At 41.8% G+C, this 24,868-nt stretch overlaps 1 protein-coding gene across 1 annotated transcript in view; it reads right to left on the bottom strand.

Moving 5' to 3' along the window:
* Positions 1–5,096: 5,096 nt before the first annotated feature.
* Positions 5,097–24,868, bottom strand: part of arl6ip6 (ADP-ribosylation factor-like 6 interacting protein 6) — a 50,694-nt gene continuing 30,922 nt past the window's right edge. The window contains exon 4 of the mRNA XM_070875631.1: positions 5,097–10,571. Coding sequence (XP_070731732.1) covers positions 10,478–10,571 — 94 coding nt within the window. The 3' untranslated portion in view covers positions 5,097–10,477. The remainder of the gene's footprint in view (positions 10,572–24,868) is intronic.

The raw sequence follows: 24,868 nt of genomic DNA on the forward strand, positions 1-24,868 counted from the left end.
GGGAATCTAGAAGGGGCCAAATGGCTTACTCCTGCTCCTATTTCTTATGTTATCTTTGTGGTGGATAGAAGTTGTCCCTCCTCTTGCAACTTCCTTCACCAATACCTTTAACACAGCATCATAAAAACAAGGAGCCCTTGCAGATTCTCCTGTACCTGCCATTGCCCATAAACTTGTTAGTTGCCTGCAGTGGAAATGTGCCTCCTCTTTAAGAGTTGTAGGCTGCCTTTAAATGGCATTAACTTGTGATATTGAGGGCCCCTATTAGGCAAGCTGTCAATGAACAGCACGAGTAGTGATAGCAGCCCATCTATTTTATTTTAATTAATCAGAGGGACCAATTTGGGTCTTTAGTTCCGCCAACATGATCGGACACATGGACCAGGAAACCAGGAACCTTGGAACGTGGAGATATGAAGATGTTGGATTATTAAGCCATTGAGGCACATTTTTTTTTTTAAAACATAAATCTATTGCAAAATCTTTAGAAGCCAGCAAAGGATGACTAAAAAAATGATAAAGACAAAGAGAGCATATGAGAGTAAACTAGCAAGAAATATAAAAACAAACAGCTTCTACAAGTATATAAAAAGGAAGCGAGTGGCTAAAGTAAACATTGGTCCCTTAGAGGAGGAGACTGGAGAATTAATAATGGGTAACAGGGAAATGGCAGAGACTTTGAAAAATATTTTGTATCGGTCTTCACAGTAGAGAACACTAAAAACATCCCAATAATTGATGATCAAAGAGCTATTGGGGGGATTTAAAACAATCACGATCACTAGATAAAGTACTTTGCAAACTAATGGGACTAAAGGTGGACAAGTCTCCTGGACCTGCATCCAAGGATCTTAGGAGAGGTGGCTGCAGATGGGGGATGCATTGGTTGTGATCTACCAAAATTCCCTGAATTGTGGAGCGGTCCCAGCAGACTGGAAAACTGCAAATGTAACAGCCCTATTTAAGAAAGGAGGGAGACAAAGCAAGAAACTAAAGGCCAGTTAGCCTAACATATGTCATTGGGGAAATGTTGAAGTAGTTGCAAGACATTTAGAAAATTCTAACACAGTCAAGCAGTCAGCATGGTTTTATGAAGGGGAAATTATGTTTGATAAATTTGCTGGAGTTCTTTGAGGATATAACAAGCAGTGGATAAAGGGGAACTAGTTGATGTGCATTTGGGCTTCCAGAAAGCATTTGATAAGGTGTCACACAAAAGGTTACTGCACAAGATAAGAGCACACAGGGTTGGGGATAATCATCATCATCATCGGCAGTCGTTCGGAGTCAAGGATGACTTGCTTCCACACTAAAAATGGGTTCTCACGTTACTGAGGAGTCCAATACAAGACCGAGTCTCTGTCACAGGTGGGGCAGATGGTGGTTGGGGTTGCCACGCGCTCCTTCCGCTGTCGACGCTTGGCTTCAGCTTACTCTCAGCGAAGAGACTCGAGGTGTTCAGCGCCTTCCTGGATGCTTTTCCTCTACTTTGGCGGTCTTGGGCCAGAGATTCCCAGGTGTCGGTAGGGATGGTACATTTTTTCCAGGGAGGTTTTGAGGGTGTCCTTGAAGGGTTTCTGCTGCCCACCTTGGTTCGCTTGCCGTGTTGGAGCCTGGAGTAGAGCACTTATTTAATATATTAGCGTGGATAGAGGATTGGCTAACAGCAGAGTCAGGATAAATGGGTAATTTTCAGGTTGGCAAACTGTAACTAGTGGGGTGCCACAGGGATCAGTGCTGGAGCCCCAACTATTTACAATTTATATGAATGACTTGGAAGATAGGTGAGAAAGCAAGTTGTGAGAAGGACACAAACAATCTACAAAAGGGATATAGATAGGCTCAGTGAGTGGGCAAAAATTTGGCAGATGGACTATAATGTAGAAAAATGTGAGGTTACCCACTTTGGTAGGAAAAATTTAAAAAACTAATTATTTAAAATGGGGAGCAATTACAAAATGTTGCAGTACAGAGGGACTTGGGGGTCCTGATGCATGAAACACCAAAAGTTGGTATGCAGGTACAGCAAGTAATTATGAAGGCAAATGGAATGTTGGCCTTTATTGCAAGGGGAATGGAATAGAAAAGCAGACAAGTCCTGCTCCAACTATACAGGGCGTTGGTAAAACCACACCTGGAGTACTGCGTACAGTTTTGGTCTCCTTATTTAAGGAAGATATACGTGCATAGGAGGCAGTTCAGAGAAGGTTCACGAGGTTGAATCCTGAGCTGAAGGGGTTGTCATATGAAGAAAGTTTGAGACTTCCCACATTGGAGTTTAGAAGAATGAGAGGTGATCTTATTGAAACCATACAAGATCCTGAGGGGGCTTGACAGGGTAGATGCAGAGAGGATGTTTCCCCTCACGGGGGAATCTTTGGAATTCTCTACCCCAGAGCGCGGTGGAGGCTAGGTCTTTGAATATATTTAAGGTGGAGATAGACAGATTTTTGAATGCTAAGGGAGTCAAGGGTTATGGGGAGCAGACGGGGAAGTAGAGTTGAGGCCAGGAAATAGTGGATGCATTGACAGTCTTTTTCCAACATTGCATTGGCTCTGGATCAGTTCCTATGGAGTGGAGGGTAGCCAATGTAACCCCACTTTTTAAAAAAGGAGGGAGAGAAAACAGGGAATTATAGACCGGTCAGCCTGACATTGGTAGTGAGTAAAATGATGGAATCAATTATTAAGGATGTCATAGCAGTGCATTTGGAAAGAGGTGATATGATAGGTCCAAGTCAGCATGGATTTGTGAAAGGGAAATCATGCTTGACAAATCTTCTGGAATTTTTTGAGGATGTTTCCAGTAGAGTAGACAAGGGAGAACCAGTTGATGTGGTATATTTGGACTTTCAGAAGGCTTTCGACAAGGTTCCACACAAGAGGTTAATGTGCAAAGTTAAAGCACATGGGATTGGGGGTAGTGTGCTGACATGGATTGAGAACTGGTTGTCAGACAGGAAGCAAAGAGTAGGAGTAAATGGGGACTTTTCAGAATGGCAGGCAGTGACTAGTGGGGTACCGCAAGGTTCTGTGCTGGGGCCCCAGCTGTTTACACTGTACATTAATGATTTAGACGAGGGGATTAAATGTAGTATCTCCAAATTTGCGGATGACACTAAGTTGGGTGGCAGTGTGAGCTGCGAGGAAGATGCTATGAGGCTGCAGAGCGACTTGGATATGTTAGGTGAGTGGGCAAATGCATGGCAGATGAAGTATAATGTGGATAAATGTGAGGTTATCCACTTTGGTGGTAAAAACAGAGAGACAGACTATTATCTGAATGGTGACAGATTAGGAAAAGGGGAGGTGCAGAGAGACCTGGGTGTCATGGTACATCAGTCATTGAAGGTTGGCATGCAGGTACAGCAGGCGGTTAAGAAAGCAAATGGCATGTTGGCCTTCATAGCGAGGGGATTTGAGTACAGGGGCAGGGAGGTGTTGCTACAGTTGTACAGGGCCTTGGTGAGGCCACACCTGGAGTATTGTGTACAGTTTTGGTCTCCTAACCTGAGGAAGGACATTCTTGCTATTGAGGGAGTGCAGCGAAGGTTCACCAGACTGATTCCCGGGATGGCGGGACTGACCTATCAAGAAAGACTGGATCAACTGGGCTTGTATTTACTGGAGTTCAGAAGAATGAGAGGGGACCTCATAGAAACGTTTAAAATTATGACGTGGTTAGACAGGTTAAATGCAGGAAGAATGTTCCCAATGTTGGGGAAGACCAGAACCAGGGGACACAGTCTAAGGATAAGGGGGAAGCCATTTAGGACCGAGATGAGGAGGAATTTCTTCACCCAGAGAGTGGTGAACCTGTGGAATTCTCTACCACAGAAAGTTGTTGAGGCCAATTCACTAAATATATTCAAAAAGGAGTTAGATGAAGTCCTTACTACTGGGGGAATCAAGGGGTATGGTGAGAAAGCAGGAATGGGATACTGAAGTTGCATGTTCAGCCATGAACTCATTGAATGGCGGTGCAGGCTAGAAGGGCCGAATGGCCTACTCCTGCACCTATTTTTTATGTTTCTATGATCTTATTGAATAATGGAGCAGGGCTCGAGGGGCCAAATAGCCTATCCCTGCTCCTATTTCTTATGTTCTTGTTAGAGCTGCATAGTAACACACAAAATAAGAGCAAGAATAGTTACTGTGCTGGGGTTTGAATTATCTTTATCTGATAGAGCTTTTACCATTATAAATGGCAATCAAAGCACCATATACAGGTTTATTAGGTAAATATTGAGACTTTTCTAATGGGCTTTCCGATTGAGATAGAATGGCATGGGACTTTTCAATGCATTTTGAAATTGAATTTTATGACACACTTAGTAACTTTAAAATATAATGGATATGCAGAATTGAAAGAAGTTTGAATAGAAATACGTGACATTTTATTTGAAATTGAGCTTTGAAAATGTAAGTGGTCTGTATTAGATTGTCAGAAAATTAACATTTTCCAACTAATTACAGGTCCTTTGTTTTAAAGAGCCTCCTCTATCCCTGACCCAAAATAGAAGCCAGTATGAACTGAAATAGTTTTCTTCATGCTTCACTAATTAAGAGAGCATGGAATCATTTCCAATAAAATATCTAAGATTGCTGAAAGAATAATGTGTATTACATGAATGCTATGAGGATGTGTAACCCTAAAACATTGCTAACAGTTGTATTTATAGAAGACTGCCTTGAGTAGGGACTTGTAGGTTACAGACAGGCAGCCCTACAACCAAATTAAGGGAAATTCATTCTGACAAATCTTTTAAAGTAAATGTCCAATATAATACACCTACATTTACAACACGCTGGCAAAATGGCTTGATTCCAGGGAAGAGCTAAACATACAATTGCCATTTAATTATTTCATTTAAACTTGGCAAGCACAATACATTCCCATTACCTGCAAAAGTGCCAATTTGTTTTCAAATAGTATGAATACTCAAACATTTGGTTGACATTGTCAATAGCCAGTTGCATTGAAAAACTCTGTTTGTCATTGTGACTGTAAATTAATCTCATTATTGAGCACCTAATACATACATATGGTACTGCTTTCATCAAATTACAACAGAAATACAGAACAAAAATTCAGATTATTTTTCTTGAAAAATTAATTTTATTGAATCTGTGAATAGGATGTTACATATAAACTACAGGAAAAAATTTCTAGCTTAATTGGACCAGCCATGTCAACACTGCAGCTACAAGAGCAGGGCAGAAGTTGGTTACCCTGCAACAAGTTGACCAATGTTCCCTCTTCTTTTTTGGGGGATGCACGGCCCCTTTAAGGAGCTGCGTGGCCCATTCAGAGAAAAAGCCGGTAGTTGCAGAGGTGGTGCGCGGCCGTGCACCTTATAGGGAATACTGCACGGACTCTTCACAGCCCTCCACCAACTACAAGGCTCAAGTGAGGAGTGTGATGGAATACTCATCACTCACTCAAATGGGTGTTGCCACAACACCGCAATAAGCTCAACACCATCCAGAACAGAGCAGTTTGCTTGATTGGCATCTCTGTCATCCCCATCACCACTGTTGCTGCAATATGCATGAACTATAGGATACACAGCAGCAACTCCACATAGGTTACGTTGACAGCAGCTCCCTTCCTGAGAACATCTCCCACCAAGAAGGACGAGAGCATCAATGTCATGGGAACACTAACTTCCAAGTTCCTTCCCAAGTCACGCACCATTTTGACTTGGACATGTATATTCATTCCCTCAATTACGGTCAGTAGTCTGTAATTCCCTACATAGGAGGGAGCTATTGTGGGAGCACCATCACCACAAGGATTACAGCAGTTCTGGCAGAAGGCAAATCTTGCCATATTCCTCTGGACCTCTGAGCAGCTTCATGTATAGCTAGAAACAGCCTCTCTGGAAAAGTGTTGCATTCCTTGCTATTATTGTTCTTAAAATAACTATAGCTCAACTCAACATTCCGGAATAATAAGGTAACATTTGTATGCTTGAGGTTTGTAAATTCAGCGCAAGTATATTCAAATAAAACTGGAATCAATTTCTACTACAATAGTCAAATGTCACTACAATGGAATGGCAAAGCATGCAACAGTTTTCTCCAGATAGGCTCAGTTTCTACCTATAAATGAAGCTGCTCAGAGGTCCAGAGGCGTATGGCAAGATTGCCACACTTTCTATTCTTCGTTCCCTATAGGGAAGCACTGTATTGCTGTTGGAGAGCATCAGCACAGAGAACAGGAACTCAGCTTTTCGGGGGAATCAAAGTTGAGACCACACAGCCAGCCTTTTTTATCCTACCCCACCATTCCCAAACAATATATCAATAGCTATCTGAATTATATGGAAACAGTTCAACAGTAAATTGCCTTTCTTTAACAGTAGTTGAACACATACATTGAGAGATTACAGTAATTCTGTACATTCACTAAAAATTAGCTTCAAACAGTAATACAGTAATAAAAATGCCCTTTTCAAAGTTAATAAAAAAAAATTGACACACTTCTACCAATATCTATTAAAGTGGTTGTATGCTGTTATATTCAAATTTGTTATAACTTGCTTAAAAATCTGAAGTCATCACAAATCATGAGTGAAGTTTGAAATTATTACTTTCAATTCTCTCCTGACTATTTTAATATGAAAAACACCAATTTAGTTCTGTAGTGAAGCAAGTTTAAAATCTGATATACCAGTCTCAAGCCCCAAATTGACTCTATTCTACAACTGGTGATGCGTGACAAAGTATGCAGATTTCAAAAATATTGGTTACTTCATTATTTGATTAATGGAAAGATTATTTTATAGCCATTTGCAAAGATGCCATCTTGGTCAGTCAAAATAAAATAGGATCTTATGGTTTGAAAAGCAATTTTACCTCACCTAAAACACATTAAATATAAATGTAAACCTGTTTACAATTCATTGACCTTACTGAACTGACACACAAATGATTTTCCATTTAGAGTAGTTCTTAAGAATCAGTGATTTGACTGACTAGCACGAGTTCATGCTTAGTACATCGAGAGACATCTCAAAATAAAGTGATGATGCCACTGAAATTCTTTGTTTAAATTGGCATGAAGCCAGCAATCAAACATGAAATAACATTTGTATTTAAAAAGTAAACATCTTTCTATGTAGCAATAGATGTGGTCTCCTCTACATTGGGGAGACCAAGCACAGATTGGGTGACCGCTTTGCGGAGCACCTCCGTTCAGTCCACAAGTGTGACCGAGTTTCCGGTCGCTTGTCATTTTAATTCTCCACTCCATTCCCACTCTGACCTCTGTCTCCTACACTGTTCCAATGAAGCTCAACTCAAGCTCGAGGAACAGCACCTCATCTTTCGTTTAGGCACTTTACAGCTTTCTGGACTCACCATCGAATTCAAAAATTTCAGAGCGTAACCGCTGCCAATCTTTGGCTCCCTTCACCACCCACTCCCACCCCCACCAGAACCTGTTTCTTTCTTTCTTTTCCTCCTCATCTCTAATAGCAGTTGGTTATTATCCCACCATTCACACCCTATCTTGACTAATGTTTTTCTAACTTCCGGCATTACCATTTGAATTTGGGCCATCATCCCATTTAAGAAACATAAGAATTAGGAACAGGAGTAGGCCATCTAGCCCCTCGAACCTGCTCCGCCATTCAATAAGATCATGGCTGATCTGGCCGTGGACTCAGCTCCATTTACCTGCCCTCTCCCCGTAACCCTTAATTCCCTTATTGGTTAAAAATCTATCTATCTGTGACTTGAATACATTCAATGAGCTAGCCTCAACTGCTTCCTGGGCAGAGAATTCCACAGATTCACAACCCTCTGGGAGAAGAAATTCCTTCTCAACTCGGTTTTAAATTGGCTCCCCAATATTTTGAGGCTGTGCCCCCTAGTTCTAGTCTCCCCTACCAGTGGAAACAACCTCTCTGTCTCTATCTTGTCTATCCCTTTCATGATTTTAAAATGTTTCTATATCACCCCTCATCCTTCTGAACTCCAACGAGTAAAGACCCAGTCTACGCAATCTATCATAAGGTAACCCCCTCATCTCCAGAATCAGCCCAGTGAATCGTCTCTGTACCCCCTCCAAAGCCAGTATATCCTTCCTTAAGTAAGGTGACCAAAACTGCACGCAGTACTCCAGGTGAGGCCTTACCAATACCCTATACAGTTGCAGCAGGACCTCCCTGCTTTTGTACTCCATCCCTCTCGCAATGAAGGCCAACATTCCATTCGCCTTCCTGCTGCACCTGCAAACTAACTTTTTGCGATTCATGCACAAGGACCCCCAGGTCCCTCTGCACCTCATCATGTTGTAATTTCACCCCATTCTAATATTCCCTTTTACTGTTTTTTTTCCCCCAAGGTGGATGACCTCACATCTCTAATCTCTCCTGTCTTCCAACCTATCACAGACCTTCCCTTTTGTTCTTTCTTCCCCCTCCCCCTTTTAGTGCTGGTTAAGAATCTATTCTTTCCAAACACTCCAGTTCTGACGAAAGTTCATCAACCCGAAACGTTAACTCTGCTTCCTCTCCACAGATGCTGCCTGACCTACTGAGATTTCCAGCATTTTTGTTTTTATTCCAGTTTCCAGCATCTGCAGTATTTTGCTTTTGATGAGATCACAACTTAATATTTCCTGAAAATCAAGTTTAATCTTACTAGATTTAGAATCTATTCAAAAAATATGACCTCAATGAGGCTGTATTGTTGAGGTTCTACCTTTGTTAATTAAAAAAGTGATCTTCCCGCTCCCTTGATTCCCATGGAAAAGGTGCTGACAAATAGAACTCATTATATTTTATAAAGCTAATTTGAATGGAAACTAGCATCTATATTATAAAAATGGTCCAGAGTACCCAGGTGACTACATATTAGGAAATAAAATATCAGAAGAGAGGCAGACATGCTCCTCAACCCACCAATGTTCCACTTTATCCCAGTCCATTCTAGCTGCTCCCTCCCAAACCTGACCTTCAGATATTCTCTAACAGGCTATGTTGCAGTGGCTCTGATGTGCCAATATTGGACGCCATTGTGGCTCTGAATACATCCCAAGAGTGACAAAATGGGAGTGGGAGTTGGAAGTAAAGGGGAGGGAGAGAGAGAGATAAAGAGAGAGCGAACGAGCGAGAGAGCGAAAGAAAGAGCGCGAGAAAGAGCGCGAGAAAGAGAAAGAGAAAAAGAAAGAGAAAAAGAAAGAGAAAAAGAAAGAGAAAAAGAAAGAGAAAAAGAAAGAGAAAAAGAAAGAGAGAAAGAGAGAGAAAGAAAGAAAGAGAGAGAAGTTAAAGAGAGAGAGAGAGAGAGAAGTTAAAGAGACAGATAGACAAGTAGCTGAAAGAGGTTTTTTTTTGCCCTTGAGCAATGCCAGAGATAAATTAGTAGGAAAAAAAACACAATTTTCTGTGGCATGAGTAATTAGATAATCAATAGTGAACCCCAAGCCCCATGTAGAAATGGACTTATTGTTTGATGAAGTGTCACTAGGATAATTGTATAAAAATCTCATCTGATTTGTACAATAGTCAGAGAGTATTGACAGTTATATAGAAATATGAAGAATTTTCGGTTGACGACTGCATATTTAAAACAAACTGTAGGTTTCAACATATCAGTTTTAAAAAGATACTAAAAGACTAAACAATCAAATATCGGGAGAATATTATGGAGTGGTTTTAAGAATGGAGGCACAATATCCATGTTTATGGATGAACATGCCATTTATTACAGATGCCTCAAGTGTATTAAAAAAAAAAAGAGAGATAGTTTCCCCAGTCATGTTAGCACACACTTGGACGATGTGAGATTTAGGATGTTGAAGATGAGAGATCTGACCCACCTAGTTTAAGTTACTGAGCTAACGAGTTAGTGTCCAGTGACTGGAAGAGTAGCGTAGAGTACTGGAAAGGATAAAGAAAAAAGGTTAAAATACCACACACGTCTGCAATTGCACAGATTTGAGGTCAGCAATAAAAAGTACAGCCTGCAGCTGTAATTGTTTTGGATACCCAGGAAGTATTACATAGATGCAATTCAAATGCGTGATAAAAAGGACCAAGTATACAGTTACAAACCTCCATTTCATAGTCTATAGTGAAAGATTATAGTTACAAAGCTGCAATCATAAGATTAAGAACTCTTGCCAAAACAATCTTGACAATTTCTCTACTGACCCAAAAAAGGGTTATATTCTCAAATTAATAAAAGGTTTCAAACTGTAACTTAGAAAAAAGCAACTGAACAGAATGAGAAAGAGCAGCATTAATGCTAAAGCTAATGCCAAAAGATCGATATCCAATAGTATATACACAAAGTTTGTCTTGGAGTTAGATACATTATACATTTGTTTTTTAAAAAGTCAGGTATCTTCATTTCTCACTGTCCTCTCAGGAGTGTCATTATTTCCAGAAGAAAGCTTGCTTGTCTGGATAGAGGTCAGCAGTAGTCATTATTGACAGAGAAGTCAATGTTATTGGCAAAGTTGAGTTCAGGTGAACCACCAAATTACAGCCAAAGCTGTGGTGATGCCATTCAGGATTGCCATGTTGTAGCCCATGTGAAACGAATGACCTGTTAATTTCCTGGAAACAGAAAGTTGAAAATTATATTATTTATGAACTAGATATGTTTGAGAGTCTTAAAAGCCAGTTTTCAAACCATGGCAGCATTATGCAAATATAGCCAATGTAAAATGATTCCTTACACTGTGCCAACATTTCTTACAAGTTTATTTATTGGAATTCTGGTTGGTTTCAATCCTGAAATGCCCAATTCTCACTTTATAAAAAAATGGTATCGCACTCCCAAAGTTAATGGGCAAAGTCATATCCAAATACTCCTATGGGCAGAAAAATGAACCATTATTCCACAAAAGTGTGCATTTCTGGATTTCATATCAAGTTCCATTACTGCTATGAAAATGTCATTTAGCCAGGGTGCAAACAAAAAATGTTCATCCAGACAATCTCCAATTATTAATTTCCAGTTCACACAATTTTTTAAAGATTTGTCAAGAAACTCTAAAGACCATAAAATATCAAGGCAAATGTATAGAAATGTACATAAGTGAAAGTAGAGCATTGTACAAGCTTCATAACACAATATTTTGATTGGGGTTTACAACTGCTGACAGTATATTCACCCACAATTCTACTTAGTGCAGAGAAAAGATCAGTTGGGACATGTGGCTTATATATTAATAAATAAATACAGCACTTGATTAGAGCTGGGAACACTGCTTCAAGAAAATGGAGCATAGTTACAAAAGCCAGTGTTCCACCAGATGAGATTTACAATATTTTTATAGAAGTGAAAACACCACAACTCTCAACAGGCAATCCAATGCAATGTAAAACAAAAATTCAAGACATTTTTAAAATTCAAGACATTTGTGACAAAACTTTTTTAGTATCGATTGTGTTTTTTTCTCTGCAATGCTGCTTAGGCAGTGAGTAGTAATTTCACCCCATATTGCATGGGCACAGAACAATTCCACAAGTAAATATTTATTTTATGAAGCTATTATACTCTAAAAGGACAGTAGAATGTTTGACCTTATGTCACACCATATCCTTAAAAAAGTGATTGCCAAAGGAAATTTGAACAAATGTGGTGCAATCTGGAATTACCTGGCCAATTAACATTTTACAAGTTTCTTCAAAACAAACCAGAACTATAAAGACTGCGACATGATATATTACATTTTGGCTTACAAGTAACAGCATAAGCCATGACTGAGTATTACTTGGATGCAATTTACTTTTTCCCCGATATAACAAACACTTAGCTGCAGTTATACTGCATTTGGTGCAAGCTAAAGCCATTGCACAACAGTCCCCCACCTCAGAGTTGCAGTGCATTTGGTGTTTTCCTGCTATATGCCATTTTGTTGAGGCGCACCCAAAACTGCTTTGCATTGACACGAGAGGCAGTAAAATTATACCTTTTGACTTCTTTCACTGTTTTGCCACACTTAAGCACTGACATATTAAACTGTGTGATTTACAGTTTTGTGCAAGATATACAAAGAATATATTTATTTGGTGGGGAGGAAGTGTGAAAGAGTAAAGTAATTCATATTCACAATCATGGTATTGATCTTCAATCACTTAAGTTACTGAAGTCAGCTTCACCTATTGGAAATGCATTTTATGAATCCCACAAAGTATATTTTGTAAATCAAGACTCTTGTGCAATGTCAGACTAGTTTGTAAAAAGTCCAGGACCTAAACAAAATAATAATAAGTGCCTGATGGGCTGAAGGGAAGGAAGGTGAAAGTAATTTCTGCCACTGTTAACAGTGGCAATATTTAGCTGCTTAGCAATTCCTTGACACATGAATAGACAGCAATGAGCAGAATGTATACTCTATCTTCAAATCTGAATACTTTGCTTCCATTAGTTTATAGACTGGTACATCAGCAAAACAGAAATTTCAACAACAACTTGTATTTATACAGTGCTTTTAAGGTAGTAAAATGTCCCAAGGTTCTGCACAGGAGTGTTAGAAGACAAAAATTTGACACCTAGCCACATAAGAAATTATGGCAGATGACTAAAAGATTGGTCAGAAGTAGGTTTTAAGGAACGTCTTAAAAGGAGGAAAGAGAGGTAGAGAGGCGGAGAGATTTAGGGAGGGAGTTCTAGAACTTGGGGCCTAAGATGCTGAAGGCACGGCCACCGATGGTTAAGCGATTATAATCAGGGATGCTCAAGAGGGCAGAATTTGAGAAGTGCAGATACCTTGGGAGGTTGTGAGGCTGAAGGAGATGATGGATAGGGAGGGGCAAGGCCATGGAGGGATTTGTAAACAAGGATGAGAATATTGAAATCGAGGCGCCAACGGTGGTCAGCGAGCGCAGGGGTAATGGGCGAACGGGACTTGGAGTTTAACATAAGAACATGAGAAATAGGAGACGACGACCATTTGGCCCCTCGAGCCTGCTCCGTCATTTAATAAGATCTTGGCTGATTATATCATGGACTCAGCTCCACTTCCCTGCCCGCTCGCCATAACCCTTTAAATGGACGGCTCCTTATTCTGAGACAATGCCCCCTAGCTCTAGTTTCCCCCATGAGTGGAAATATCCTCTCTGCACCCAACTTGTCGAGACTCTTTAGTATCTTATATGTTTCGATAAGATCACGTCTCATCCTTCTGAACTCCAATGGGTACAGGCCCAATCTATCTTCATAAGTAAACCCTCTCATCTCCGGAATCAACCACGTGAACCTTCTCTGAACCGCCTCCAATGCAAGTATATCCTTCCTTAAATAGAGACCAAAACTGAACGCAGTACTCCAGGGTATGGTCTCACTAATACCCTGTACAGTTGTAGCAAGACTCTATCCCCCTTGCAATAAAGGCCAACATTCCATTTGCCTTCCTGATTACTTGCTGTACCTACAACCTAACTTTTTGTGTTTCATGCACAAGTATCCCCAAATCCCTCTGTACTGCAGCACTTTATAATTTTTCTCCATTTAAATAATAAATTTGCTTTTCCATTTTTTCTGCCAAAGTAGATAACCTCACATTTTCCCACATTATACTCCATCTGCCAAATTTTTGCCCACTCATTTAGCCTGTCCATATTCCTTTGTAGATTTTGTGTCCTCCTCACAATTTGCTTTCTCATCCATCTTTGTATCATCAGTAAACTTGGCTACATTACACTCGGTCCCTTCATCCAAATCATTAATATAGATTGTAAATAGTGGAGGACCCAACACAGATTCCTGCGGCACCCGTTTGCCAACTGTAAAAAGACCCATTTATCCCGACTCTCTGTTTTCTGTTAGTTAGCCAATCCTCTATTCATGCTAATATATTACGCCCAACCCCATGAACTTTTATCTTGGGCAATAATCTTTTATGTGGTACCTTATCAAATGCCTGCTGGAAATCCAAATACACATGCACTGGTTCCCCTTTATCCACCCTGCTCATTACATCTACAAAGAACTCCAACAAATTTGTCAAACATGACTTTCCCTTCATAAAACCATGCTGACTCTGCTCGACTGAATTATGTTTTTCAAATGTCCTGGTACTGCTTCCTTAATAATGGACTCCAGCATTTTACCAACAACAGATGTTAGGATAATTGGTCTATGGCTTCATGCTTTCTGTCTACCTCCTTTTTTAAAATAGGGGAATTACATTTGCGGTTTTCTAATCCGCTGGAACCTCCCCAGAATCCAGGGAATTTTGGTAGATTACAACCAATGCATCCACTATCTCTGCAGCCACTTCTTTTTAAGACCCTAGGATGCAAGCTAACAGGTCAAGGGGACTTGTCCACCTTTAGTCCCATTATTTTACTGAGCACCACTACTTTAGTGATAGATTTTAGTTCCTCCCTATAGCCCCTTGATTATCCACTACTGGGATGTTTTTAGTGTCTTCGACTGTGAAGACCGATACAAAATATTTGTTCAAAGTCTCTGCCATTTCCCTGTTCCCTATTAATTCCCCAGTCTCATCCTCCAGGGGACCAAAATTTACTTTAGCCACTCTTTTCCTTTTTATGTACCTGTAGAAATGGTCTGTTTTTATATTTTGCGCTAGATTACTTTCATAATCTATCTTCCCCTTCTATTTTTTTAAAATTTTAAGTTAGGACATGGGCAGCCGAGTTTGGATGTCCTCAAGTTTACGTCGGGTAGAATATGGGAGGTCAACCAGGAGTGTGTTGGAATAGTCAAGTCTAGAGCTAACAAAGGCATGGATGAGGGTTTTAGTAGCAGATGAGTGGAGGCAGGGACAGAGACAGGCAATTTTACGGAGGTGGAAATGGGCAGTTTTAGTTATGCCGCTGATAGGCAGTCAGAAGCTCATTTCAGGGTCAAATATGGCACCAAGGTTGCGAACAGTCTGGTTCACCCTCAAGACAGATGTTAGGGAGAGGGATGGAGTCGGTGCCTAGGGAATGCAGTTTGTGGCGGGGGACTAAATACAATGGCTTCGGTCTTCCCAATAATTAATTGGAGAAAATTTCTGCTCATCCAGTACTGGATGTCGGACAAGCAGTCTGACAACTTAGAGACCATGGAGGGCTCGAGAGAGAGAGAGAAGTGGTGGTGAAGTAGAGCTGGATATTGTCAGCGTACATACGGAAATGGACGCTGTGTTTTCGGATGATGTCGCCAAGGGACAGCATATAGATGAAATAGGAGGGGGCCAAGGATTGATCCTTGTGAGACCCCAGAGGTAATGATGCATGAGTGGGAAGAGAAGCCATTGCAGGTGATTTTCTGGCTATGATTAAATGGATAAAAATGGAACTAGGGGAGTGCAGTCCCACCCAGCTGGACGATGGTGGAGAGGCGCTAGAAGAGGATGGTGTGATCAACTGTGTCAACGACTGCAGACAGGTTTGAGAAGGACGAGGAGGGATAGTTTACCTATTTCAACATCTACAATTGTGCCCATGTACTGTCTATCTTTCTATGCTCCAACAAACTTAAGTGTGTGTGTAAAGCAATCATTGAAAGCTGGATATTCTCAAATAAGATAAAGAAACCCAGGAAAATAAGGTTATACAAGGATTGTATGGAGAGATCTCAAATTGAAAATGCATTTAAGTAAATCACAGACAGGCTTTAGATACCTACAGTACCCCAGCCTTGAGCACTGCCAAGTTCAGGCAGCTGGGCAGCAACCACACTTGGCACTGTCAATTCAATCTAATTTCACTTGTCACACCATATGGACGGTCAAGCTGGTTTAGCGGAAGCTCCACTCTTGAAGTTCAAAAATAAAATCATGGCAAATTTAAAGAAAAAACACAACACGTGGAGGTAAGATTTGCCCTGAACAGCATAATTTCAGCAGCTTCAGAAACATATCACTCTTTGCTTTCTCCCTTCCTTGCCAGATTCTGAACAAACCACATACAGCACCATGGACCTTCTACCAAAAGCACTGCTCAGGAGGGAATGCAGCTACCTGGGTTACCCCAAAAGCCATTTCTCCACAAATGATGATCCAACAATGACTGGGAGTTGAATAACTTACTGTCCCTTGCCTAGGAAGGAATGCCTTCACCGTGACAAAATACATTCCACGTGGCTGACAAGGCTGTGTCACATCACTTTGCCGTTTGCTGAGTTTTCCAACAGTAAAATTAAAGTTGTGACCAAAAATGTGTGATGTGAGCTACCAGCATTTCACCAGTTTCCACCTCCATGTAATGATCACAATTCGAGAATTCTGTAATCCATGCCATTCATCCTTGAACCATACATGAAGACACAAATAAACTTCCAGAAATACTAGGGGACCGAGGGTCTAGCGAGAAGGAGGAACTGCTGGAAATCCTTATTAGTCCGGAAATTGTGTTCGGGAAATTGATGGGAATTGAAGGCCGATAAATCCCCAGGGCCTGATAGTCGGCATCCCAGAGTACTTAAGGAAGTGACCCTAGAAATAGTGGATGCATTGGTAGTCATTTTCCAACATTCTATAGACTCGATCAGTTGGAGGGTAGTTAATGTAACCCCACTTTTTAAAAAAGGAGAGAGAGAAAACGGAATTATACACCGATTAGCCAGACATCGGTAGTGGGGAAAATGTTGGAATCAATTATTAAAAATGTAATAGTAGCGCATTTGGAAAGCAGTGACAGGATCGGTCCAAGTCAGCATGGATTTATGAAAGGGAAATCATGCTTGACAAATCTTCTAGAATTTTTGTTGAGGATGTAACTAGTAGAGTGGACAAGGGAGAACCAGTGGATGTGGTGTATTAGGACTTTCAAAAGGCTTTTGACAAGGTCCCACACAAGAGATTGGCGTGCAAAATTAAAGCACGTGGTATTGGGGGTAATGTATTGACGTGGATAGAGAACTGATGGCAGACAGGAAGCAAAAAGTAGGAATAAACGGGTCCTTTTCAGAATAGTAGGCAGTGACTAATGGGGTACCGCAAGGTTCAGTGCTGGGACCCCAGCTTTTTACAATATACATTAATGATTTTAGACGAGGGAATTGAATGTAATATCTCCAAGTTTGCAGATGACACTAAGTTGGGTGGCACTGTGAATGTGAATGTTTAAAAATGTATAGAGACATTGAAGTTGAGAACGTGGGAATTGTATAGGGACAGTATAAGCTAACAAAGAATTCATGGAGGAATAGCCATGACATCTCAGACTCGAGACTGCGAAATGTTACAACACTAACCCCATATTGAAACAAAACCCACAGCTTGCAGAAAAACCTCAAGGTCTTATTAAATCATGTTATTAACCTGAAACATTGACAGAAGGTCTTTGTTTAAAATCGGACCATGCTTGGGTCGGCTTATGAGTGGACAAAGGGAAGGAGGGATCAAAAGAGATGGGCTGAGCTGGGATGTCACTCTGGCCCTATCTTGTTATCTTTTGCCGAAAATGTATAACCATCGTCCCTTTACAATGTAACGTCACTTTGTCCGTAGGAAGTGGGTGCGTTCGAACAGATTTGCATTCCTTCTGTCTGATAAAGTCCCCGATCGGGATTTGCTTTTTAAATAAAAGCTTGCTTTGTTTAAAGCACAAACGGTATTCGTTTCAGTAATTTTGCTGAACCAGATTGAGAAAAAAGAATCTACATTTACATTAGCTGTGAGGAGGTTGCTAAGAGGCTGCAGGGTGACTTGGACAGGTTAGGTGAGTGGGCAAATGCATGGCAGATGCAGGTGAATGTAGATAAATGTGAGGTTATCCATTTTGGTGGCAAAAACGAAGAGGCAGAATATTATCTGAATAGTGACAGATTAGGAAAAGGGGAGGTGCAACGAGACCTTGGTGTCATAGTACATCAGTCATTAAAAGCTGGCATGCAGGTACAGCAGGCGGTGAAGGCGGCAAATGGCATGTTGACCTTCATAGCGAGAAGATTTGAGTATAGGAGCAGGGAGGTCTTACTGCAGTTGTACAGGGCCTTGGTGAGGTCACACCTTGAATAGTGTACACAGTTTTGGTCTCCTAATCTGAGGAAGGACATTCTTGCTATTGAGAGAGTACAGCAAAGGTTCACCAGACTGATTCCCAGGATGGCAGGACTGACATATGAAGAAAGACTGGATCGACTAGACTTATATTCACTGGAATTTAGATGAATGAGAGGGGGCCTCATAGAAACATATAAAATTCTGATGGGATTGGAAGGTTAGATGCAGGAAGAATGTTCCCGATGTTGGGGAAGTGCAGGACCAGGGGTCACAGTCTAAGGATAAGGGGTAGGCCATTTAGGACCGAGATGAGGAGAAACTTCTTCACTCAGAGAATTGTGAACCTGTGGAATTTTCTACCACAGAAAGTTGTTGAGGCCAGTTCATTAGATATATTCAAAAGGGAGTTAGATGTGACCCTTACGGCTAAATAGATCAAGGGGTAAGGAGAGAAAGCAGGAAGAGAGTACTGAAGTTTCATGATCAGCTATGATCATGTTGAATGGTGGTGCAGGCTCGAAGGGCCAAATGGCCTACTCCTGCACTTATTTTCTATGGTTTTTTTCTATGAAGAAAAGATCTGATCCATAATCAGTACAAGTGAACACTTAAAAAAAACCTTTTAAACTTGAAAAATAACCACAGGCTGACTAATTTGCTTGGTTTTGTTTCACAATAAATGTGGCTACCATCTCTTAAATAATCTATTTACTCACAGCAGTCTTGTTTAATGATAGTTTCCTGAAGTAAAACCGAACTTTTTCATTTTTACTTCATTGCGTGCAAGGTATTTATAATTTGTATGATAAAATGCATGGAGTTGCAAACCAAACAGCATTAGGTACACAGTGTACAAACTAAATGAGTCATTCCACTGCAATCAAAAGCAATTATGTCAACTGGAGCATCTCTTTTTGTAGAAGTCTGTTAAAGTGCATTTGGTCCAGGATGGGTTCTGAACGTTCGTTTTTTTTGGAGAATAGATAAAATAGAAATAAACAAAAAGCAAAAAACTTTGCATGATGGACATGAAAACAGACAATGTTGAAAAGAGTCAGCAGGTCAGACTGATGCAATCCCAATTGAGAAAGAAAGAGTATGCGTTTACCTTGGAAAATAAATCCAGCATTTTGTTTTTGTTTAAAATGGAATAGCAGAACAGGCTTGAGGGGTTGAACAGCCTATGCCTGTTCCTATGTTACAATTATGGCTGCATATAATGACACTATTCCAACCGGAATGGAGATGATTGGGTAATTCCCATGTCAATCACGCCTGCACACCGAACTGCTGCAACTGATTTTACACACATAATTTGTATTACATAACTATCCTGAACTCATTGTATTTTGCTGAAGAAATTGCTCTGCTTTTATCGAGAAGTTGTTGCAGTTTTGATCATGCGTTTTGTTTGCTGCCGTTCGTAGACTCTTTTTAAATAGGCTTTGTTGTTGCTGAGTATGTCTGCTGTAAAATACACTGTCGCAAGTCCTGCCATAACTCCAGCACTGTCCCCAACTCATTACTGACACCGCTGCATCAGCCAAACACTATATAATTACCTCCAGTGAGTGATCTTGAGATTCCAAAAGGTACTGTGCCCGTAGGCGACGCAGTGAACTCAACGTTACATGACAAAGGTATCCAGCTCTTAAAAAATACAGGAGCAGCGTCCTAAATCCGGAAACCTCGGGACTGAGGCCGTTCCGGATTTTGCGCTGCGCCGGATTTTGGAACATCTTTCTGACGTCACGAATCCGGAAACACCCGAGTCCAGGTTCGGGTATTTCAAGATTTCGGAACGTCAGAGGCTGGGGGGGGGGGGGGGGCGGTTCTCGCCGAAGAGCTGTTCGGGTCACCGCTGTGTTGGAGTTAAGGCGGGGCCCGTCGCCAGGGAAGAGATGGGGCAGAGCCCCACTGCCGAAGAGCTGGTCGGGTGGGCCCATCGTGGAGGTGGTGTTCGGGCAGGCCTGCGAGGAGGCCTCGAGGCAAGGGCAATGGCAGCGAGGCAAGGCCCGAGGCCGGACAGCGGCGGGACCTCGAGGTCTACAGGTTCGGCGGGTCCGGATTCCGGAACATTTTATGGATTACAGATGACCCTGCCACCAATCGGTCCGGAGTCTGGATTTTGGACACTCAACCTGTATATTGATTGTGGCATCCCAAGAGCCATTACATTAAGCATAGAATTTGATGTCATACACACAAGTTTACAGCACGGAAGGAGGCCATTTCGGCCCATCGTGTCCGCACCGGCTGACAAGAAGCTTTCCAACCTCGTTTGTCGTGAAGGAGTTCCGAGTAGAGCGCTTGCTTTGGGAGTCTCACGACTGTCATGCAAACGACGTGGCCTGCCCAGCGGAGTTGATAAAGTGTGGTCAGTGCTTCAATGCTGGGTATGTTGGCCTTGTCGAGAATGCTAACGTTGGTGCGTCTGTCCTCCCAGGGGATTTGTAGGATCTTGCGGAGGCATCGTTGGTTCTCCAGCAACTTGAGGTATCTACTGTATATGATCCAATCCCAGCTCTCGGTCCGTAACCCTGTCGGCTACAGCACTTCAAGTGCACATCCAAGAACTTTCTGCCTCTACCACTCTTTCAGGCACTGAGTTCCAGACCCCCACCACCCACTGGGTGAAGAAATTTCCCTTCAAATCCCCTCCAAACCTTCTACCAATTATTTTAAATGTATGCCCCTTGGTTGTTGACCCCTCTGCTAAGGGAAATAGATACTTCCTAGCCACTCTATCCAGGCCCCTCGTAATTTTATACACCTCAATGAGGTCTCCCCTCAGTCTCCTCTGTTCCAAGGAAAACAATCCCAGCCTATCCAATCTTTCCTCACAGCTTAGATGCTCCACTCCCGGCAACATCCTTGTAAATCTCCTCTGCACCCTCACCAGTGCAATCACATCCTTCCTGTAATGTGGTGAACAGAACTACACACAGTACTCCAGCATTAGCAGCGACTTCGCCAGGACACTTGCCGACCCGCTAGTGCACTGCACAGCAGAGGGAGCTGCAACTGTCCTCGGTCCTCCAGCGCTGAGCAGCGCAGGATATCACAGGCAACATTTCCGCAGTCGTCAATCGCTGCTTAGTGACTCCCCCTATTAAAACCCTCAGGACAGGATTAGCCTGGACGGTGATGCTTTCAGTATCTAACCTTGCACTCAATGAAACTCCTCGATTTCAAAATTCTCATCCTTGTTTTCAAATCCTTCCATGGCCCTCGCCCCTCCCTATCTCTAATCTCCTCCAGCAACCCCCCCCCCCGAGATTTCTGCGCTCCTCAACGTCCCTGATTATAATCGCTCAATCATTGGTGGTCGTGCCTTCTGTTGTCTGAGCCCCAAGCTCTGGAACTCCCAGCCTAAACATCTCCGCCTCTCTATCCCCTTTAAAACCTACCTCCCAAAGATAAGCGCTCTACTCGGAACACCTAACCAGCATGCGAGCCCCAGGTGGGCCGAGGAAACGCTTCAAGGACACCCACAAAGCCTCCCTGACGAAGTGTAACAATCCCACCGACACCCAGGAGTCCCCGGTTAAAGACCGCCCCAAATGGAGGAAGAGTATCCGGGAGGGCGCTGAGCACCCCGAGTCCCGTCACCGAGAACACGCAGAAAACTAGCGCAGGCAGCGGAAAGAGTGTGCGGCAAACCAGACTCCCCACCTCCCCACCCCCAAACCACTGTCTGTCCCACCTGTGACAGAGACCGCAATTCCCGCACTGGGCTGTCCAGTCACCCGAGAACTCACCCCCGGAGTGGAAGCAAGTCTTCCTCGACCCCGAGGGACCACGCATGACAATGAAGCAAATTTAAACATCAGCAGAAAGTCTGTGATCGCAGGAGTTTGACCAGCCAATTTGAAAATTAAAAGACAAGTATGGCCAAGCAGAAGGACTAAAAACTGTTCTTACTACTCATAAAATGCATTAAAAACAGCAGTGTTTGTCTCAAAATTGAATTAAAATGATGCTGGAATTGTGGACATCGTCTCAAAATTTGGGGTGGGGAGAAGAGAGGATAAAGAACTAGATATTGCACAAGTCCTGAATATATTGGGAAGGGTCACATGAGGGAGCTCTCGCAAAGATATTAGAACAAATAAAAAGCTATTTCCATGAACCAAAGACTGGAACAATTCATAGTGTATGAGGGAGATCTGAATGAAGAAGAGTATCATTTAACTATTCAGCAAGGCTTCAGATGCCCAAACTGTTTTGTCTTTTCAGTGAAGCAGCAGGTGATGCTAAAAGCAGAGCATGACCGATGAAATGCTACCAGGAAATAGTGGGGACTTGCTTGTAAAAAGGGGACAGCAATAATCATGGGTGATTTTAACCTCCATATTGATTGGACAAATCAAATTGGTCAGGGTTGCCTTGAGGAAGAGTTCGTAGCGTGCATAAGGGACGGGTTCTTTGAGCAGTATGTAACGGAACCAACCAGGGGGCAGGCTGTCTTAGGTCTCGTCCTGTGTAATGAGACAGGATTAATAAACAATTTCCTAGTAAAGGATCCCCTTGAAATGAGTGATCATAGCATGATTGAATTTCAAATTCAGATGGAGGGTGAAAAAGTTGGATCTCTAACCAGCGTACTAAGCTTAAATAAAGGAGACTATGAAGGTATGAGGGCAGAGTTGGGTAAAGTGGACTGGGAAAATAGATTAAAGTGTAGGACGGCTGATGAACAGCGGTGTACATTTAAGGAGATATTTCACAACTCAAGAAAAATATATTCCAGTGAGGAGGAAAGGGTGTAAGAGAAAAGATAGCCATCAGCAACTAACTAAAGAAATAAAGTACAGTATCCAATTAAAAACAAGGGCATACAAAGTGGCTAAAACTAGTGGAAGGACAGAAGACTGGGAAGCTTTTAAAAGCCAGCAAAGAACGACTAAAAAAATGATTAAGAAAAAGAAGATAGACTATGAAAGTAATGTAGCGCAAAATATAAAAACAGATAGCAAGAATTTCTATAGGTATATAAAAAGGAAAAGGGTGGCTAAAGTAAATGTTGGTCCCTTAGAGGACGAGACCAGGGAACTAGTAATGGGGAACATAGAGATGGCAGAAACTCTGAACGAATATTTTGTATCAGTCTTTACGGTAGAGGGCACAAACAATATTCCGACAATGGATAGTCTAAGGGCTATAGAGGGGGAAGAACTTAACACAATCACAATGACTAAGGAGGTTGTACTCAGTAAGATAATGGGACTAAAGGCAGATAAATCCCCCGGACCTGATGGCTTGCACCCTAGGGTCTTGAGAAGTAGCGGCAGGGATTGCGGATGCATTGGTTGTAATTTACTGAAATTCCCCAGATTCTGGGGAGGTCCCAGCAGATTGGAAAGCTGCAAATGTAACGCCCCTATTTAAAAAAGGAAGCAGACAAAAAGCAGGAAACTATAGACCACTTAGCTTAACATCTGTAGTTGGGAAAATGTTGGAGTCCATTATTAAAGAAGCAGTACCAAGACATTTGGAAAAGCAAAATTCAGTCATGCAGAGTCAGCATAGATTTATGAAGGGGAAGTCATGTTTGACAAATTTGCTGGAATCTATGAGGATGTAACGAGCAGGGTGGATAAAGGGGAACCAGTGGATGTGGTGTATTTGGACTTCCAGAAGGATTTGACAAGGTACCACATAAAAAGGTTACTGCACAAGATAAAAGTTCACAGGGTTGGGGGTAATATATTAGCATGGATAGAGGATTAGCTAACTAACAGAAAAAAGAGAGTCGGGATAAATGGTTTATTCTCAGGTTGGCAACCAGTAACTAGTGGGATGCCACAGGGATCAGTGCTGGGACCCCAACTATTTACAATCTATATTAACTTGAAAGACGGGACTGAGTGTAACGTAGCCAAGTTTGCTGACGATACAAAGATGGGAGGAAAAGCAATGTGTGAGGACACAAAAAACCTGCAAAAGGATATAGACAGGCTAAGTGAGTGGGCAAAAATTTGGCAGATGGAGTATAATGTTGGAAAGTGTGAGGTCATGCACTTTGGCAGAAAAAAATCAAAAAGAGCAAGTTATTATTTAAATGGAGAAAGATTGCAAAGTGCCACAGTACAGTGGGACCTGGGGGTACTTGTGCACGAAACACAAAAGGATAGTATGCAGGTACAGCAAGTGACCAGGAAGGCCAATGGTATCTTGGCCTTTATTACAAAGGGGATGGAGTATAAAAGCAGGGAAGTCTTGCTACAGCTATATAAAAAGGTATTAGTGAGAGGCCACACCTGGAATACTGCGTGCAGTTTTGGTTTCCATATTTACGAAAGGATATACTTGCTTTAGAGACAGTTCAGAGAAGGTTCACTAGGTTGATTCCGGGGATGAGGGTGTTGACTTATGAGAAAAGGTTGAGTAGGTTGGGCCTCTAATCTTTGGAATTCAGAAGAATGAGAGGTGATCTTATCGAAACGTGTAAGATTATGAAGGGGCTTGACAAGGTGGATGCAGAGAGGATGTTTCCACTGATGGGGAAGACTAGAACTAGAGGGCATGATCTTAGAATAAGGGGCCACCCACTTAAAACTGAGAGGAGGAGAAATTTCTTCTCAGAGGGTTGTAAATCTGTGGAATTCGCTGCGTCAGAAAGCTGTGGAAGCTGAGATATTGAATAAATTTAAGACAGAAATAGACAGTTTCTTAAGCGATAAGGGGTTATGGGGAGCGGGCGGAGAAGTAGAGATGAGTCTATGATCAGATCAGCCATGGTGGAGCAGGCTCGAGGGGCCGTATGGCCTACTCCTATTTCTTATGTTCTTATGTACATTTCAGCACCAAACTTCAGAAATGGTGAGAAGAATGGAGACGTCCCGAAGAGAGCTCCTCCCGCTCAATAATTAGAAACTAACAAAACTGTTTTTTTTTGTAAATTAGATGTATTATGGTATATTTTCACAAATATTTCTG

The sequence above is a fragment of the Pristiophorus japonicus genome, chromosome 3, assembly GCF_044704955.1.
Source record: "Pristiophorus japonicus isolate sPriJap1 chromosome 3, sPriJap1.hap1, whole genome shotgun sequence".
NCBI lineage: Eukaryota > Metazoa > Chordata > Chondrichthyes > Pristiophoridae > Pristiophorus > Pristiophorus japonicus.